General features: G+C 44.5%; 1 protein-coding gene across 3 annotated transcripts in view; it reads left to right on the top strand.

Annotated features, from left to right (window-relative positions):
• The window catches only part of ARHGEF11 (Rho guanine nucleotide exchange factor 11), a 787,362-nt gene that overhangs the window by 648,146 nt on the left and 118,436 nt on the right, over positions 1 to 20,780 (top strand). For all 3 annotated transcript variants that reach the window (XM_069217872.1, XM_069217873.1, XM_069217871.1), the window contains one exon: positions 16,134 to 16,221. In XM_069217872.1, the coding sequence (XP_069073973.1) occupies positions 16,134 to 16,221 (88 nt within the window). The remainder of the gene's footprint in view (positions 1 to 16,133; positions 16,222 to 20,780) is intronic.

The following is a 20,780-nucleotide window of genomic DNA, read 5'->3' as shown; positions in this document are numbered from 1 at the left end:
ATTGCAGTGCTGATAGAGAGGCTGAACATGTTGAGATGAAGGTGGATATGTGATGCACTAAACTGGACGTGATTGTTGGGGGACAAGGTTTGCAGGGAGACTGATTTGGTACCTGTAAGCCAACTCAGGATCCGTTCACGAGTACAGAAATCAAAGTCCCCTATCCTAGCAGTGGCCTCAGTGCGGAAAGGTCTGGTCAAAATTTGACACTGGGCTGGCAGGGTGGACCAGGAAACTCTTGTAAATGGAGTTGACTTGCTCTTCAAAGAAGTCTGCGAGAGGGTCACAGGGACCTTGGGTGGGCAGTGCAGCCGTCGTGTAGGCCAGAGGTTTCAGGAAGTTAAGTGTTTTATATAACTCTCTAGAAGAGTTGCCTGCTTGTGCGATAGTCGTAGATATGTGTGCTTTCTGTGCTGTCTTCATCTTATTGAGATAGATCCTTGATGGGGTCCGGTATTAGGACTTATCCATGGGAGATTTAGATGGACGCCATCTGCGCTCTAGCCATTTACACTTTGATTTGTCTTGGTGCAGCTTGTCTGAGAACCATGAGGTTGCCGCCTGAAAGATGGCTGATGGGTAATCTTCAGAGGATCTATAAGATCAAAGGTATTAATGAGTGACTCATTGCAGGTGGCAAGACCGGAGTCAACATCCATGGTGGGAGATAGCGTGGGAGCTTTAAGTGCCTCTGATGAGGGGTAATTATCATGTCATTTTATAGTGACAGGTTGTTATGTGAAATTAAAATAAAGTTTAAAAAAAAGAAGAAGAAGAAAGGACCTACCTAATGCAGGCCATAGCGCAACTGCATCAGTAGGCCCTTGAACTCATAGCCTGCCACTTGCCTGTGGCATCCAGTTCCTGTATGTTCCAGCCTGATCCAGTGACACTGCCGCTGCCCAGGTTTTTGTGTATGGGTTTTTCCACTCAACATTCTTCCTGCCAACAGAAGCACCGCTCACCCCAGAACCTACTTAATGTAGGCCACAGCATAACTGTTTCAGTAGGCCTCTAGACACCTAGCCTGCCGATTACCTGTGACCGCCAGTTCCTGCTTGTTTGAGCCTGATCCAGTGACACTGCCCTACCCAGGTTTCCCCGGCTATGTTTTCTTGCCTGCGTTTTCCCACTCACTGTTTTTCCCCTCCAAAAAAAGCCCCACCCACCACAAGACCTGTTTAATGCAGCGCAAAGGCACAGCTGAAATGCCAGCAGGCGTGTCACTGGCATGCCAAAGGCAAGCCTGTCCATACCCGTCCGCGCCTGGACAGCAACATGACCCCTGGCCTTCCCACCCCCGAAGAGACACCATCACGGAGCACTACACACACAAGGTCAGATGCTGCAAGAAATACTGCCACCGCACTGACCCACACTTCATGGTAGTACCTTTCACCTGTACCCACTGCACACACACCAGCCTACTGGCCAGCCCCACTCTGAACACACCATAGACAATACCTGAACAAAAACACCAACTTGCATGCATCCTTCTCAACACACGCTCACTATGCATACACACCACCAAGGTTTGGGACATCATCTCCACCTCACACCCCACATCCTCTTTCTTACTGAGACCTGGCTTAACCCCAGTTCAGTCCACTGCAATACTTGAAGGTTACAAGACCACCCACCACTACTGCATCAAGAAGCCTGGTGGAGGGATCGCCATTATACACAAGGAATCCATCCAGTGCACCACCACTAATGATGACATTACCCCAGTCATGGAACACCTTTACTCCAACAGAAAATCACCTTGACTGACCACTTCATCATCCACTTCAACATCACCAACTCAGTGACCTCTGCTCCCGGTCTGCCCAGTGCTCCCTACTGCAGCTGGAGCAAAGTCTCAAAGGACACATGGATCAATGCCCTAAAGACCACCCACTCCATCTCCTCCAACAACCTAAACCAGAATATCAGAAACTGCAACAATTGTATTGTATCACCAACTGCGGCAACAGTGAGACTTCTTTCAACAACAGCATCCACAGACGGTCCACCAGTCAAGCTAGCAGGTACACTGAAGACCTCAGAACCGCTAAACATCACTATAACGAAGTGTAAAGGAGATAGTTACTCCAGTGTTGGAACTTTCATAGATTCACATGCTTGAATCCCTGTACATCGTCGAGATAGAAGTCCCCGGTGTAATACAGAAGCTATGCCCAATTGCATATAAACATTGCATGCATTAGGCCTCTAACTTAGAAACATATCACAGTAATTTTTAAAAAAAGGACCAGACTCCAAAGACAACCAATCAGATTACCTTCCCCCCCTGTGAGGAGCTGCCTTCCCCCAGATTTTCCACTGTACATCATGCTTCAAAGTCTCCTCTGAGCTCTGCTCAGGTTTCTCTCAGGTATACTTTTTCTGAGGTGTTTGGATTGATTTTTGTTCTTCAGACGTTCTCACATTTGGGTGCTTCAGACTGACAACCCTGTCAGAGACACCAAAAAAGGGACTTTTTAGACCCTGTGCTACCTGCATGAAGAAGAGGCTACATGTCAATGACCAGCATAAGGAGTGCATGTACTGTCTCTACCCTAACCATAAAACCAGAGACTAGTAAGGTATGTAGGAAATTTTAATTTAAAACTCTAAAGGACAGAGATGGTCGTCTTCTCCTTTGGCTGCAAAAGTTTAAATCTAAAGACAATCCGGTCGCTGAGGAACCCCCCTAGAAAGATGGTTTAAAAGTCATCTGAGGGTTTCTCAAAGATTCGTAGCCCTTCAAAGGAGAAATCTCAGGGGTCAGATTTCATCTTAAAAGCAAAAACAAAAACCCTCTCTGAGCCCCCAACGCCGCATGTGCGGGTAAAGCATACCTCTGCCCCGTCGACCGCTCACGCATTAACAATGACATAAACCGTCATCACAATATCTATGTCAATGGCAGCTTCAACAGAGTCCTTGTCAACGGTACGCCCCATTTCATCACCTCGACTACAGTCTCCGTCGACGTTTCTTATCTTGTCGCCGATCCTCCCGTCGACGCTTCTGTTAATGGAACACTCGTCGACAGTTCCACTGACGAGGCTCCCACCATCAACGACACCTCTGTCGACGATCACCTTGTCGATGCCACCACCGTCGATGACAGCTCACCTCTCGTTGACGATCAAATAAACACCTAAAAAGAGACCAAGACCATCTACATTGGCTCTTTTCTCGTTGACGGAGCAGATTGGACTAAAAAAGATTAAAGCATTGTTTAACCCTATCACTTGCGTCTCCAAGTAAGGTGTCGAGACTGTTACCTTCACACCTGTTGGACGAAGATGACTCTGAGGATGATGGACTATATGGGGTGGCCAAAAGTCCTTCACAATTATGGGTAAAATGTCAGGAGTACTTGGATGATGATTCTTACTATGACCAGCAATATTACGAGCAACAGCAAGGGCTGATATGTCTAACTTCCCGCCTAGTGTCAGATTTGCAAGCAATGTTAGCAGATTACAGCAAGCGTTTTCTGCTAGTGCCTACATCGGTGCTGAAACCGACGATTCCCACCATACCATCAACCCCTCAGCAGTTTCAGCAGCCGCAGGTTGTAACTCCTCCTTGCCCGCAGGCTTCCCCCCAGTCTGTACCTGCTCAAGTGCAAACCTCTTCAGACGAAGAAGGAGAGGAGGGTGAAATCCATACACCACAGGATGATTGGGATGAGTATGTAATTTCAGCACCTGCCTCCCATGGAACACCTATAGTGGAATCTCCTCCTGAAGATATCGGTGGTTTTCACAACCTGATGGAAAGGGCAGCCACGCCATTCAATTTACCGATGCCTGCGACTCAGCAGGGCTGTTTTCCTGTACGATTTCAAAGAACCTTACAGGAAAACGGTCAGGCCTATTCCAATAATTGACCATGTTTGGACTCAGGGTTTGAAGATAATGCGTAACCCTGCAAAAGTACCTGCAGTGTTACCTAAGTTGGATAAAACAAATGATGCTCCTGCCTACCTAACAGGCCAACCAAAACCAGACTCTCATTTCACAGGCGGCGCAACGGCGCTCCAGGAATTCTTCTACACCGTTAACTACGCCACCAGATAAAGAAGGGAAACGCCCTGATGATATCGGGAAGCGTTTTTCCTCAGTGTCCCCCATTGTGGTGCGAGCTGCCAATTCTCTAGCGCTCCTTGGCAGATACGATAGGCAACTATGTCGGACATAACTCATTGTTTGGAAGAACTTCTGGAGAGTACCAAGATTGAGACAAAAAAGGTGCTCATGGAGGGACAACGTTCCTCTGCGGAACAAGTCTGTTACAGTTAGCAGAGGAATCTGAGGTAAGAAGTATAGTCCACTTGAAATATTTCTGGGAACTGCCCACCAATCGAGAGAAGCGGAGTGGAGTTATCTGGATTATGTCCTCAAAGGATCCTTGCGCTTGTTTCCATTGCTTGCCCTTCGATCCCCTACATAGGACAGACATCAAGTACGTCACCTGGAAGGTGGCGCTCTTCCACGCCCTTACTTCCTCACGTAGGGTTAGTGAAATCCAGGCTTTTACAATACAGGAACCCTTCTTACAATTCAAAAACAACAGTTACTCTTCGCACCAATCCTAAATTCATCCCGAAGGTGCCTTTGGACTTTCATATTAATGAACCTGTGGTACTGAATTCATTCTTCCCACACTCCCAGACTGCTGCAGAGAGAGCGCTGCAATCACTTGATCTAAAGAGATGCAACAAGTTATATTTGGACAGGACAAAATCCTTTAGAAAAACAAACCAGCTGTTCATAGCCTTTAGTGCCCGCAGAAAAGGATACCCTACCCCCAGAAAAGGATACCCTGTAACTAAACAGACTATTTCTCCATGGATTAAAAATGGCATCATCTTTTGTTACCAGAAAGCTGGTTGACCATTGGATATAACGGTGCGTGCACATTCCATCAGAGCCGTATCCACGTCCTGTGCATTGTTCTCAGGTGTATCGATACTGGACATCTGTTGTGCTGCAACATGGAAGACCGCACATACTTTCACACAGCATTATTTCCTGGACACAGAGATGCTTCAAGATGCAGCGGTTGGACAGACAGTCCTTAGACATCTGTTCCAGTAATGGTGAACCATTTGTTGTTCCCTCCATCCGCTTGCACTGTTTCATGTCACATTTTCTGTAGCGTAATAACTTTACGTTCTCCAGACTCTAAACTACAAACGAAAGATGTAGAAACTGTTCACGCTGCCTCATATATAATAGTATGTTGATATTGTATACGCAGAAAATGTGCTACACACTGCTTGCTATTCCGATTCAAGCATGTGAATCTATGAAAGTTCCAATACTGAAATAAGAAATAAGTTACTTACCTGTAACTGTAGTTCTCCAGTATTGGAAACGTTCATAGACTCACAGGCGACCCACCCGCCTCCCCTGGAGAGCTCACCTTCATTCTCTCAGTAATAACTATATTACAACGCTAATGCTTGGAAAATCTGGGGGAAGGCGTCTCCTCACTGGGGTGTTGTAATCTGATTGGTTGTCTTTGGAGTTTGATCCTTTTTTACAAAATGACTGGGATATGTTTCTAAGTTAGAGGCCTAATGCATGTAATGTTTAAATGCAATTGGGCATAGCTTCTGTATTACACCGGGGACTCCCATCTCGATGACGGGGAGGGATTCAAGCATGAGAGTCTAGGAAAGTTTGCAATACTGGAGAACTACAGTTACAGGTAAGTAAGTTATTTCTTCACCAGCAAGGAAACAACCAACTAGACCGCCTTCAAGACAGCCCCCAGCCTCTACCACAGACAGTGAAGACGATCGAAGAAAAACACCTTAGCCTCACACTTCAAATCAAGCTCAAATAACAGCAAAAAGAACAAAGAATTCTCCAACCCTTGAACTGCAACAAACATCATTGCCCCCTCACAAGAACGCTGCAATAACCTTTCAGATTTCTTCCAGAACAAGATCGCTAACATCTACAGAAACTGAAAACCCCAGCCTACGGCCAATGGCTTTTTCAAGCAACACAACAAACCTGCTACCGCCATACACATCCAACTAACCAAATGGAGCCAGCTCGCCCCACTGGACACTGCTTCCATCATGAACTCGTTCCATTCGGGACCCCAACTGACATATGCCTTCACCACATCTTCAGCCTAGACAAAGCGAAAATCAGCCCTATACTCCCCACCTAGTTCAACACCTCAGTTGCCGCGGCCACCTTCTCTGAGGACTGGAAAACTCACAAATTCATTTTGCACTACTATGAGGCCTGCCCCTCTCATATGCCAGCATTAGAACTGCCCTTATATACTTAAAAGTGGTAGGTTCTGATCTGAAAGTAGTAGCCCTGTCATGTTTAGTATGGCCATAATAGCAATAGAAAATCCTGCTTATTGTTGAAGTTCGATTTAGTATTACTATTTTAGAAATGCCACTTTTATAAAGTGGGCACTTCTCTGCACTTACTGCCATCTGTGCCTTACAGCCAGTCTCCAATCCACGTCTGGGCTGTGCTGGTTAACAGCTCCCCTTGTGCATTCCCCCAGACAGCCATAAACTCAGTACACTCAGTCATATCAGCATTTATCTACATACTGAATGGGTCTCCCTGGGCAGGAAGGGTGGATGGGCTGTCCTTTACACCTCAAAAGCCAGTGGTCTGTGCTGCAGCGCTGCAGAATCCTAGCTATTGCTTAAACTGAATAGTGGATTTTGTACAAGAGGTCAATAGATCAACGCGACATTGGAATGAGGGGATGTCATCAATGAGTAATGTAATCATCAACAGTAATCAATATATTCAAAGATCTGAACCTCAAACAATAACCATACCAGTTTATTAAGAAGAATTATATATGTATTTCCCTTGATTAACATTGAAATAACTCTCAAATACAAGTGATAGGCATATAGAATTAATAATGGTTGATTAGAACGTCTTATATATCTGAGTTTAATCAAAACAAGCAAATAATCTCCAAAATAATAACACTGATTAGCAATACCAGAATCAGTAATAATGGCAATGTATGCATTAGTACGAACAGAGTGTCAATATCAATCTTGAGCATTTGAAGTGAATATCCTCACTAACTACAAATCAGCATTGACATGTTGGACTTCATGTGAAAAGAATTTAGTAACAAAAATTTAGGAAAAATCAGTCTAACTCGGGTTATTATAAATAAAGCATTATTAATATGCAGCAGTCAAATTATAAGTTGCAGCTGTTACCTGCAAAGCAAAAGAGACACATTTATCATTACGATCTTACTGATTATCCATGAAACAAAAAACATGCAGTCTATTTCAGCAAAGGGACACTATCAGGTAAGTCTTCAGAAGATCGGGCTTTACAACTGCTAAACCCACACTGCTAGTATGACTCGAACCATCAACAGGAACTCTTAAACACACAATCTCCTCTCCTCCCTAAAGCCTGTCTCGAGTCCCTCCACCTAAGGAAAATCCTACCCAGGTTGTTACATTAATTTACAAAAAGTGTATGATTGGTCAGTACATGGGGTGGTTACGATTCAGCCAATAGTAATTCTAATTGATAACCTAAATGCGGTGATAACAGTAATGTTTCCTTTTCCGTCTCGTCTGTGGCTCCATTGTTCCATCCCGTCTAAACTTTTCCGCTCAGGAAGAAACTTCTTACAAAGTAACTCGTACTTCCATCCTCGAGGAAGAAACCACGTATTAGTGACAATTTCAACATTCAACTTATGTACGAACTTGGTTAAACATGTCCTTGTGAGACATAACGCAGCAACCCACTAGGGGTAGCTGTGTACACGTCTGTTATGCCATCCAACACACTTTTATGTAAGCATTTAACTAAGGAAAATAACCACAACGTTTGGTTAGAATGTTTCTCAGCTAAGAACAGAAATGAACAAGGCAACCATTTTCAAATGTCACCCATTTTTGTATGTTAATTCACTAAATAATTAATATACTAAAATTATTAATAAAACATATGAGAAAAATTCACACACTCACACCTGCCCTCGCACAAAGGGCAGATAACCCCCACAGGGATCCTGGCAGAAAGGACTGGGCTGAAAGAGGAACCTGTGCACTTCAAAAACACTCTTTGAAGATTCTCCAACTTCAGAGGCATTTTTGGGCATATATACTGGGTCTCAGACCCCATCAAATCAGACACTTCTGAACGTACACCTGGACTCGGTCAGAGGGACTGCCTAGCTGACCAAAGGAGTCATCTGGAATGCTTTGCTGAAAAGGACTGCTGCCCTGCTTGTTGCCTTCCGACTGCTGACTCTTCTGGAAGGACTCTGCCTTGCACACAAGTGCTGTCCAAGGTCTTCGATTGATCTTGCCTCCTACTCTGAAGTCTCAGGGCCACAAAGACTTCACCAAAGAGAAGAAAATCCCTGTGCATCGGAAAATCAACACAATGCCTGCAGAAATTGACACAGCGCCTGCCTCGCAGCTGCAAAATCACTGCAATGCCTACCGGATCGATGCAGTTCTTTCTCCTTCTTACCAGCACATCAAGGATTTTCAAAGCATCGTCCCTTGGCATCAAAATATTCCTGCATCGCCGTGAGGAACCAAGGCTGTGCTTCTGGAAAGCAAATCATTGTCTTGCAGCATGGAAAGAAACAACGCATCATCTGTGCCGAGCCAGAAAATTCAACGTAGCACCTTATTTTTCAACACATCTCCTCCTCTGCGACCCTGTAGTTATTTTTGACGCATCCCAGGTACTGTGTGTTCAAATGATACAACCACTGATCCTTAAGGATTGAGACTCATTTAAACCTTTAAAAAGTGATATCTTGACTCGTGCCTATTGTTTTCTTTTTTCGTTTTGGTCTTATTTTATTTAGATAAATATTATATATTTTCCTAAACTGGTGTGGAATACTCTTTGTGGTGTTTTCACTGTTACTGAATGAGTTATTACACAAATACTTTACACATTGGCTTCTAAGTTAAGCCTGCCTGCTTGGTATCAAACTACCAGAGGGTGAGCACAGGATAATTTGGATTGTGTTGTGACTTACTCTGACTAGAATTGTGGTCCCTTCTTGGGCAAGGGTGTATGCCTCTGCCAATGAGACACACAATTTCCACCAGGATGCATGGGCTTTCTTGGGCTTTGGTACATATATTCATGAAGCAATACTGCATTGACAGCAAGGAGCTATGAGAGTGTCACTTCACTTGCTTGGTCATGCAGGACCTTTAACTCTGAAAACACTCTCCATGAGGAATCTGTGATTAGAAGTAACCATCACAAGAACAAGTTACTTGCCTTCAATAACTCTTTGTGGTGGACACTTTCTGAAACTGCGGAATCCTCACTACTCTACCACCTTCAAGATCCGTGGAGTGACCTTTTTAACATTAAAAAAATGTCCAAGTTAGTCACCAATAATTGTTCTTTGCTCTGCATCTGATGGTGTGGAAAGGGAAAGAGTGAAGAAACTGGCGTCAGCATGCAAGAGTGGCACTTATGTGCAGCCCTGTCCTGTCTATGGTGGTACGAAGACTGCAGAGCCACAAAATGCCCAAATTCTCCACTTCCATTCCTTCGCCTGGGGATAGTCTAAGGGAATCTATGGGTGTGTACAGTATCTTGTTTGTCTGGAACTTCTTACCTACTTCTTTAAAACTTGCTGAAAATGTCTTTACATTGAGAAACATTCAAAAAAACATACTTTTCCGATGAGCGTTGGGCTTTTCAAATCTGAACTAGAGAAGTTTTCCACACAGCATCCTGGTCACAACACATACCTGCCACAAATAGGTCAGCCATCCAAGACTGATTAATTCCAACTCGTCTTGTTTTAAGACTTTACCGTGTAACCTTCTATTGCAAGGTGATATCCCATGACTTGAGCTCATCATTGAAGAATACATAATGTTTCAGACCGATAGAATATTTTCATTGATTTCTGGCAAGCATTTTGATGTGGCTATATGCCTTGTATTTGCTTTGTTGTTCTCCCTTGCACTTTCAGGTGCCATATATATTGTATGCTGTGTCTTAAAACACCCAAAATAAATAAATATATATGTAGCTGTGTGTGGTAATTACATAGCACAAATTTACCTCTGGAGCAATGAAATGCACTTTAAAGTTGGAAGGGTTATAAAGCTTCCTGAGGTCTGGTAGTACAAGTTAGAGGGATCACTACTCAGATTGTGTCCTGTAGGATGTAGATGGTGTAGCTGCTTGCAGCTGAGTCATTTGTTTTATGGAGGTGGAGAGAGGTGATGATAATTGTTTTTGGGATGCTTTTCCAGGTCCTTAGTGCGTAGCAGCAGAAACCTCGACTTCCGGTCATATCTTTCTTCATTTCTAACTTCCTTGTGTGGCAGTGTCAAGGCTGGGCCTGTTTCTATACGTGCCAGAGCCTTCCTTTTTTGTGTCAGGAAGGGTTGTATGTTGAATATTTCTTCCTTGAAGAGAATACAAAAAAGTATTTTTGAGTGATGCAGGTGGGCAGCATTAGCGAGCGGAGTTCACAGAGCTTTGAGAGTGTGCCTGTTTTACTTTGTCAGTCCTTAGAGTCTGACTACCACCTGAAGGACCCTTTTCACTGGCACCAAATAGGTATCTGGGATGCAGATGAGCAGGGCAGTGGCCCTGTGTAGGTGAAAAGGAATTCGTTTTTAAACTGCATTTCTGGCATCAGTTTCTTGTAGATATGTCTTCATTCTGTATAGACATGAGAGCTGCTACCAGGTAGTCAGAATCGTACTAGCTATCTTGGTCTTATGGATGACGTTGCCATTAGTGCTGAAGTCAATAGGGTATGGCACAGTCCCCTAGTTGTCGTGTGATTTTGTCTAGGTTTACAGTTGAGAGGCATATTTGCATCTGCACTGCCTTTTTAGGTTGAGCATGGCACTGTGCAAGCGCTGCTCTTCTCAACATGTTGTAATCTATTCTGTGGGCTTTAACCATACCCATCTCACGTCCATCACCTTCATTCATTTCTGGGCATTCCTTTCAAAAACCCATTGATGTCATTGGTAAATGCCTTTATTTGTCCCGCCTTTAGGCTGTTTTGCTACCACCTTGGAGCCTGACCCTCTTACATGGAGTATTGCACGATCGTCCATGTACCTTAGTGTGGCGCACTATTTGTTTATTTTGCCTTGCCGCTTCATGCTCATGGTAGTTTGTTGTTTCTGCGTACGAGAACTCAACACAAGGTATTTGAGCACTTTATTTTTGTTTTTGCAGTTTTATATAGCCCGAATTTGATACAAAGGTATTACAACACTTTACATGAGCACCGGTTACATTACACAAGAACACATTTATTTTTGGTAGCAAGGGGAGATTAAATGGTTAGCCCAGAATCACAGTATGTTGAGCTGGCGCTGCGACTCGAACCAAGTTCCCCAGCTCCAAAGTCAGCAGCTCTGGCCCTTACGCCATATCCTCTCCCCTAGAGTTCTTTGTCTGGTGCGTGTTGGGGCAGTCTGGGAATACGTTTTTTAAATGTTTTTTATAGCGCTTGGCAATGCATGTTCTTTTATTTCATAGCTCTGCAAAGCAGGTGCCATTCTTTACAGAATCGCTATAATTAATTTGCAGTTAAGCTGCCTCTTCTGTTATTCTCTTTGTAAACAGTCAAGGTTTTTAAAAGTTAAGCTGGTATTGCCAGTGTAGAGGAATTCTTCCTTTAAAAGTTTAACACAGAATATAAGGCTGCCCCCTTTTATTTGCTCCTTACTCTTTTAACCCCCTCATTCTTTGGATTATATGCCTGGAAGGTGACTCTTTGTTGCTTGTTTGGTGCTGTAAAAGTTGAGGCAAACAGTGGAAAGGGTTTCATCTCTAGGGTATCACAGCCAGTCTGTAGGAATGAGGCAAAACACTCCCAAGATACCATCTTGTTGTGTCCTCTCTCCTACAGTGACAGGCCTGGGAGGGTTGCTGTGGCACCTGGCAAACATCCACTACATGCCAAACCAAAAGACCTAGGTAAAAGACATTGTCATTTACAACGCCATTAGCTCAAACTCTTACAAATGTGAGAGACCTATTGCATTGCAAATGCTTGTTTACATTTGAAATAATGCAAAACTCCATTTTCAGGGGGTTCCGTTTCTAGTAGCTTTTGACTTTTTCAGAAAGAGCATGAAAACTGAAAGGCTGTTATTTGTTTTCAGCTCATCTTCATGTAGCTTTGGACTGCAGTGAAAAGTATTGGACTGGGACCTGTACTGCATTGCATCAACAGTTGGACAGCTCACCCCTCATCGCTGTAAGCTTAAACTTTCTTACACTCTGAAGTAATGAAGAGTGGTATTACACACTCCACAAAACTCATTAACAAAAAACAGCTTCCCATTCTGGTGTATCTCGATCCTCTATTCAGCTAGGAGTATGATTAGTTGGTTTATCTAGAGGTGGAAAGAGACTGTTGATGATTTGGAACCATCAGGTATGCTGTTGGTCCCTGGGGTGGGTGCTCATTTAGAGGCAATCATGTGGACGTACGGGAGGACACAATTTAGGTCTCATGATCAATAGTGTCTGATGCACCGTAGGCGATGAAGAGGCAGGGGTCACTTTGTTGGTAACATGAAAATGGAACAGTGTTAACCACATAGATGGTTATCTGTGAACTGCACGGTGGAACTGATCCCTAACAGGTGTCTTTTTCGAAGGCAGGCGTGAGCCACTTGTGCAGCTGGGTAGTGGCTTGTTTCTTGTTGGTATTTCAAAATTATGTAAGTTGTGTGATTAAGTATTAGTTGGTGAAGGGTTTTGAGGCAAAGTTCAACTTCAAAAGTGAGATGATCTGACTGGTCCTTAGAATACCCAAAATGGTGCCTTGTGTTCATCAAAGACTTTGATGGATCATCAGAGATGGACTTCAGTATTGACTGTGGGGATGATGTCAGCTGGGTAGGTAGTGGTTTGGAGAAGAAACGTTTGATGGGTCATTGAGGATAAGGGGGTGTTCTTTGAAAACTTCATTTAGTTTTTTTTTCCAGAAAACAGTCATTGTTGCTGCTCTGACAGTGTGCATACTAATTTTGCAAATTAGTCTTGGTGCCACCCCAAAAAAGAAAGTCAATTCGACCTGCTAGAACATGTCCTTTCTAAATGGATCACAAGCAGTCCCAGGTCTTATTGGTCTCATGAGCGAGATACTACTTGAGTCACTATGTCGCAGTGAACTATATAACTCATGTTTGGAAATAACCTTGCCAATTCTTTTGAATGGCTTAGCCATAGTTGTGCTCCGTGCTGATAGGACATCATGTTTTCTTAAGTGTATGATTGTTCTTTGTACTTTTCCCACTTTTCAACTGAATGCTGTTTCAGATTTTCATATTAGGCTGCTTTGCCTGTCCTTTTACTGAAATCCCCTGCCACTGATGACTATAGCTACGCGATCTGGGTGAATAATAAGACCAATAAACTTTGTTTTTCAAAATGCAACATCCACTCTAGGCAATGCATATAGGTCAAGCGGGAACCATGTGGAATCTTGATTTGTGACATTTCAAGGTGATTGGTGTTACTAATCTCTATTCTGTAAACAAGTGGACAGCTTTGATTCCAGAAGAATCTTTGAACTCCATTCACGTTCTCTGCCAACCAGCTTACCAGTATTATAGGTTCACTGATATGGTTACCTTTGGTGCAGTTATTTTACATTCCTGTTTAGGGTGTGTCCCACACACTTTTGCCAGATCTAAAAAATTATACAGAATAAGAGTATTGTGTTTAAGTTGTCAGTACTGGCTAGTAATTATCATGGAGCCTGTATCGTGGAACCTTTTGTCCTCAGCACTATTACTCCAAACAGTAAAGGGATTGACACTTGTGCATCAGTGATACAGGGTCTAAGAATCTGACTTCAAAAAAGAAAATACGTTTTGTGGCTACTTCAACGCTGCTAGGTGTGCTTATATTTATGTTTAAGTTGCTAGGTGTGGTTATAAGTATATCTAAGCAGGAAAAGTTTGTGCAATTAGGTCTCCAAACATGTGCATTATATCCCTGGAAAAATTTACACAGTATATATTGCATGTCCCGAGGACAGCTTCAGGATAAAATACTGCTGTAACCACATTGTTTGCATACTCTGTGGCATAACTGTTTGAAATTCTTTAATTCAGAGAACTGTTTATGTGGTATTTTTGTGCACTCTGGCCAGCTCCTTTTGATGGATAGAGTTGTTCGCATTGTGTGATTGTGAAGGGTTGGGGATGCAGGACTGTTGTCTAAGCATGATGGCTGTCAGCTGAGCCCTGATATCTGTCTACCTGTCTGTCTGTCTGTCTGTCTGTCTGTCTGTCTGTCTGTCTGTCTGTCTATCTATCTATCTATCTATCTATCTATCTATCTATCTATCTATCTATCCACTGAAAAAAGCAAAGGTTACAGGGACGTTACAGTTAGGTTGGCATTTTGCTCATACAAAACCATAGAAATTCAGCAGTTATAGTTATAATTATGTTAAGAAACCATAACTTGCCCAAAATTACTTTCTGGCACAAATTATAGTTTCTTCAGGTAACTCTAACTGCTGAGTTTCTATGTTGTTCTGTGGGTAAAATGTCAACCTAACTATAACGTCCCTGTAACCTTTGGGTTTTTTCAGTGATTTTCTGTGGTTTATTTAACACAATCATTAAAATTTGTGTCAGGTTGCGGGACAATCAGAGCCTTGCTTTTCCCCAGGATCGGAGGAGGATCCTCGAATCTGCAGATCAGCCGGGGGGAAAAAATAGCAATTTTTTTTTGCCTAGGAGCTCTTCTGGTGGCCTATGGGGTCAGGATACCTGTACTGTGACCCTTATATGTTTTTACACTGGTTTTTCCCACTCCCCAAACAATGCGAGAAACAAAATGGCGCCGCAACTTTTCTGTCAGGTTGCGGCCAACTAACCAAAGCCTTGCTTTTCCTCTGAATCCGCAAAAGATCAGAGGGGATACAAGGAGGAGCCGCGTCCCTTTATATACAAATTTGGTTTTCATTTAATGACTAGAAAACAGATTTACACCAAATCACAAAAAGGTAACTCTCTGAACCAAGAGCTAGCTTGCTGCCAAATTTGGTGTAAATCCATCCAGTTCTTCACCCACTATTCCTGTTCAACATCCCTTTGGAAATTAACATGGTAACATGGAGAAAATACGTTTTGAAAACCCCCTTTTTCTCAGTCCCTACTTGACTGATCACCCCGAAACATTCCAGACAGCAGCTGACATGAGCGTCCTTTTTTGGGGAAATTTTTATGAAGATTTGTCAACTGGCACCAAAGATGGAGGTAAGTAAAAAATAAATAAATTTTAAAAAAAAAGAAATCTGTAGAAACTGGGTCCTAACTGTAACTACCTAGTAGCGACCGCCACTAGGTAATATATACTTAGCTGGCTGGGCTTGTATCTGTGTATTTTCATTTGTATGTTCTTGTTTTTGAGAAGGATAGAGTTGATTTCCGTAAAGTGTATTTTTGTCTAAGTTTTCTTCATTTCCTGTGTGTTTGCGAGTGAAACAAATTGTCAGTTAAATGCTGGTTAGAGGAGTGATTACATGAGATGTAGGCATTGGTAAATGAGCCTCACCTGGTTAAGATATGATGAGTATCGTTGGGTAAAAAAATGATTTCATTTTAATTTCAATTGCAAGGGTCTCCTCTGCCTTTTTGACAGTTGTTTAAGAGCCTTTGGGCATTTTCTTGATAAAATGCCATACTTGAATGTGGAGGGCATCAGTGCTTTTATGACCAGTGAGGCATTACCATGGCTTGTAACATGGTGGTTACTGCATGAAATCAACATAGTTCAAAAATATTTCTGGATATGGGATATAATCTACCATCTGTACAAGTATGAGTTTGACTGTGATTAGGAATTTGTAAAATTTTCTGTCTGCTGAGAAGAGGATTTAGAAAGTATGCCATATTCTTCATTTATGCTGTTGCTGTTTATGCCGTTTCACTCTTTAAATTGGTGGTACATTTAAAAAGTATAAAATTACTTTCAATAGATTTTATAAAAATTACTTATGCAAACTGTTGTTTTTATTTGTAGCTGGAATTCTGCTCATTGTTTTGTCTGTTAACTTTGTTTTAGCCATGGTGGTATACTGTCTAATCTTTATTTATTTATTTTTTTCAGATAAGCGAGCCCTGTTCATCATTTGCACATCAGAGCTTGGACCTCAGATCTACGAGCTTGTGGCTCTCACTTCACTGGAGAAAAACACGTAAGAATTTCAGCTGAGTCCCCAGATTATTATTGTCAGAGTATCCTCAAGTAGGCTGGAACAGCCTGTATATTCACAATCTGTTTTCTGTAGGGATAGCTTGAGGGAGAAGTTTAAAACAAGCCCTGATCTCTCAGAGACAGTTGCCTTTCTCGGGACAACCTGTGTGGAGCCATCTGATAGAGACATCTAGTTGCAGATTCCTTACTTTAGAATTTCCCCTAGGCATCAATCTGGATCTGGACTATTTTTCTCGAGCAGTACCGCTGTGCGCCGTTAGGTGGCGTAGATCGGCCCGCGTCCATCAGTGGTTGCCGCCGCACTAGATATGTTTCAGGTCCTAAATAGGCGCCGCCCCAGCCCACTGATGTGTTTTTTTCTTTCCACGCTAGCCAGTGCTGCTATGAGGAGAGCTACACCTCAGTCATTTTTTGACTGGCCTTTTTCGACTTTTTGTTGATATTTTTTTGGGGATTCTGACTCCTGGTGCATCGTAGGATGTCATCAAGGAAGATCAAGTTCAAGCCCTGTGGGTCCTGTCATTGGGAAATGTCCATGACAGATCTACACCTTGTGTGCCTTTGGTGGTTGGAGCGCGACAACGACCTGAAGTCGTGCTGTGAGTTTTGGGCCATGCATCCGAAGGCTTTGAGGTGACAGTCCCTGAAGTTGATGCCGGCTCTATGCTTGACTCCACGCAAGTCGAGGTCCCGTCCAGTGGAAGGTACTGGGAGCAGTTGTAATGTCCTCCATCATCATCGTCCCACTCCATGTCCTCGGGACGTTCGGGTAAGTCCAGGCACCAGAAGAAGTTGAAGAAAGTGACACACTATTCGATTTCACCTCATCCGTCAGCGACAGGACGATGGAGCGTCATTGTTCTAGGCCTCCCTCTGCAGGGCCTGCGTCTGGGCTGACTCCACGCCTCCCCGAGTTTCTGGGAGCTGAAGTGACCTCATACCATCTAACAAGGTCTATGAGTCCATGAGCCTAATTTTAGTGCAGTCTGGCACCATTGATATGCCTTCAGGGCCTCACAGAATCAGAAGGGGCCCCTTTGGGTTCCGCTCTTGCGGCTTCAGCCTCGGCTCCAAGGGGCACCCATGGATCCACCCATGGATCCACCCTTGGATCCGGCACGGTATGGGTTGTAACACCTTGATCTTCCCCAACTCAGGTCCTGATGCTCCCTGTGCTACCCTTACCCTCATTGCCGACTCCGACACAAAGACGGATGGGCATCATATGACTCTGGCTCTGACTGGAGCCATGTTGCCCATACCGGATCCTGAGCCTTTTTCCTTTGGATGAGGTTATTGAGAGGAATGAGAGGTATTGCTGGACTCTTCAGAATACCAGCTCCTCTCAACTGGTGTACGCACTTGAGTGAATCCAGTGGACTGGATACCTCTCTAATTGCTGACATGCTTTTTCCTCCTATAGTGGCTACAGAGGAGGGAGCTTCCTACTCTTTGGTGGTGTGAAGAGCAGCTGAGGGTCCTGGACCTTGAGTTGCCTTTGATGGCATTCAGGACTAACCTCCTGACAGAGGTACTTCAACCTGGAGCTTCTTCCTCTGAACCCCTGCTCCCCTTCAGTGAAGCTCTTATGGATGTTGTTTTGGGTACTTGTTCTAAACCCAGCAAGGGGCTCTTGTGAACAGGACAATTGCCTGCCACCATCTCCCTGTTCCAGATGATTTGAGTTTACTTACACACCACCCCACCACTGAGAGCTTGGTTATCCAAGCCTTCACCTTCCATGGCACATTCCATTCTGCAATCCTGGAAACAGAATCCAAGAGGCTGTGTGCACTTACAAGATGATGTTTTCTTCTGCCAGACTGGCATTGTGGTCCATTAACACCGCATGCCTTTTAGGCTGTTACTCCCGCACACTGTGGGATACGGTTGCACAAGTGCTGTCACAGGTTCCGAAGGAGGCCCAGGCTGGACTTTCCCAAGCAGTTGCTGATGTGGGCAGAGCAGTTACATTGACAGTGACCCTTAGGCGCCATGCCTGGTTGATGACATTTGGCTTTTCAGGTGATATCCAAGCCAATGTTATGGACATATCCATTGATGGCACCCATCTCTTCGCAGATAAAGCAGACTTGGCGCATGAACACTTCAGGGATTCTTATGCTGCGGCCAGGTGCTTGGACCTCACGGCGGCCCCTTGTCCCACTCAGTCTGCTTTTCACCCCTTTTGTGGCTACAGAAGTGGTGCCCAACCACATCCGTTCCCATCCAGCCACTGTGCCACGCATGCTGCCTAGCCACTGTGTAGCTAAGGACGTGGAATCCACCGTCCTTGTGGATCAGGGAGCCACAGTCTGGCCAGTCCACTGCTCCCATCTCCCGCAAGCCCACCAGCAGCTGCCTCCAAACCCTCCTAGTCTGACATTTCCCCACCATGGACCAGTCTGAGGCAGGATCCGCATCACCTGCTCCGCTGGCAGTCCATCACGCCAGAGAGGTGGGTTTTGAAGTTAGTCAGACTGGGCTCCTTTGCCTTTGAGACTCCATCCATGCCACCATGCTACGTTGGGATGACAGAGGATCACTTGGCACTTCTCTGAGAAGAAGTTCCGTCTCTCAAGGCCAAGGAAGCTATAGAGCTTGTTCCTGCTTCAGACATAGGTCATGGTTGCTTTTCCCACTACTTTCTGGTACCCTAAAAGGACAAGGGCTTCTGCCCTATCCTAGACCTTTGGTCTCTCAGTCTCCACCTCAGGAAGGAGAAGTTCATAATTCTAACTCTGGCTCAGGTTATATCAGCCCTGGACCCAGGAGACTGAGTGGTAGCATTGTACTTGCGGGAAGCTTATTTCCGTGTTCCTGCCACATCTGCCCACAGATGTTACTTTCGGTTTACGGTGGGCCACAAGCCCTTTCAGGTCGCCAGTGACCTTACTAGCATGCCTTGGGTCTTCACCAAGTTGGAGGTGGTGGTCGCAGCTCAACTGGGCAGGTCAGGGGTTTCAGTCTTCCTCTACCTGGACGACTGGCTGTTGGAGACGGGCTCACCCCAGGCTGTCATCACCCACCTCCAGACTGCAGCAGACCTCCTGCATTCGCTGGGGTTCACTATAAATGTGTTGAAGTCACACCAGACTCCTCAGATGCTTCCTTTTGTCGGAGCTGTTCTCGACACAGTGCAGTTTCAGACTTATCCTCCCGAGCGGCAAGTCCAGGGTGTTCAGGCTTTGATGCCAATGTTTCAGCCTCCATCCTGGATTTCAGTAAGAATGACTCTAAGGCTACTGGGCTTCATGGCATCCTGCTAATGATACATGCAAATGGCATATGCAGGCTCGCCAGTGGGACCTGAATTGCTAGTGGGCGTGGCATCAGGGGAATCTCTGCCTTTTTTAGATTGACCAATCAACCATCTTTGTTCAAGTCCCCTATTGGAAATAGGTTTCTTAAAGGTCATACACATATTTTTCCTCCACCCCATTTATTATGCCCCAATGGGATTTGAATTTGGTTGTGACATTCTTGATATGCGTTTCTTTTGAGCCTCTCCACAATTGCCCTCTCAGGCTTCTCACCTTGAAAACAGCCTTCCTTGTGTTCATTATCTCTGCCTGCAAGGTAAGTGAGCTGCAGGCATTGTCCTTTAAGCCGCCCTGCCTTTCCACCTATTGTGACAAAGTGGTGCTTTGCACCAGGGCCTCCTGCCAAAGTGGTTATGCCCTTACATATAGGCCAATCCATCGCCTTGCCCAATTTTCACGCACCCCCACATCCTTCTAAGGTAGAAGAGAGATTCCACTGCCTGGACCCAAAAAGAGCATTCGCATTCTACCTTGATCATACAAAAGACTTCCGGGCGGATGATCAACTCTTTGTCGGTTATGTGGGTGCGAAGAAAGGTCAGGCAGTGCAGAGGCTGACCATCTCCCGATGGGTCATACTCTGCATTTAAATGTACTATGCACTGGCCAAGAAACAACCGTCTGAAGGTTTGCATGCTCATTCTGCGAGAGCGACAGCTGTGCCCACTGCTTTAGCATGCAGAGTTCTAGTCTATCACATCTGTCAGGCGGCAATGTGGTCATCGTTGCACATGTTCACCAGACAGGTTCCTGGGGAGTCAGGTCCCTAGGGGGACGGGTAATTTCTAGTATGATCTTGGTTCGCAGACCTTCCTCCAGGGATGGCATTGCTTGGGTATCTATTCTAGGGTAAGGAATCTGCAGCTAAGTGTCTCTATCAGATGGACAAGTTACTTACCCTTGGTAACGCCTTAACTGGTAGAGACAATACCAAGTGTGCAGATTCCTTACCAACCCACCAGTCCTCCTAGCTCCGTAAAGTGATAACTAGGGACAGGGATTCACCTTTCTGGGCCTTAAGTTTGATGCACCAGTGGTCATTGTTCTTCAAAGCTCTACATTTCTGGTGTGAAAAGTTGTGAAAAGAAACTGTCAGCACGCTGGAGTGGCGCCTATATAGGACCCTCAACGTTATATCCAGAACAGGCAACGATGGATGCAGAGATGATCGACACCGCGGAACGCCACGCAGGGATACTGCTCAAGAAAGATCTCC

This window comes from Pleurodeles waltl, chromosome 12 (assembly GCF_031143425.1).
Source record: "Pleurodeles waltl isolate 20211129_DDA chromosome 12, aPleWal1.hap1.20221129, whole genome shotgun sequence".
Lineage (NCBI taxonomy): Eukaryota > Metazoa > Chordata > Amphibia > Caudata > Salamandridae > Pleurodeles > Pleurodeles waltl.
Note: the sequence above shows the minus strand (reverse complement) of the source record. Positions and strands in the feature narration are given on the sequence as shown.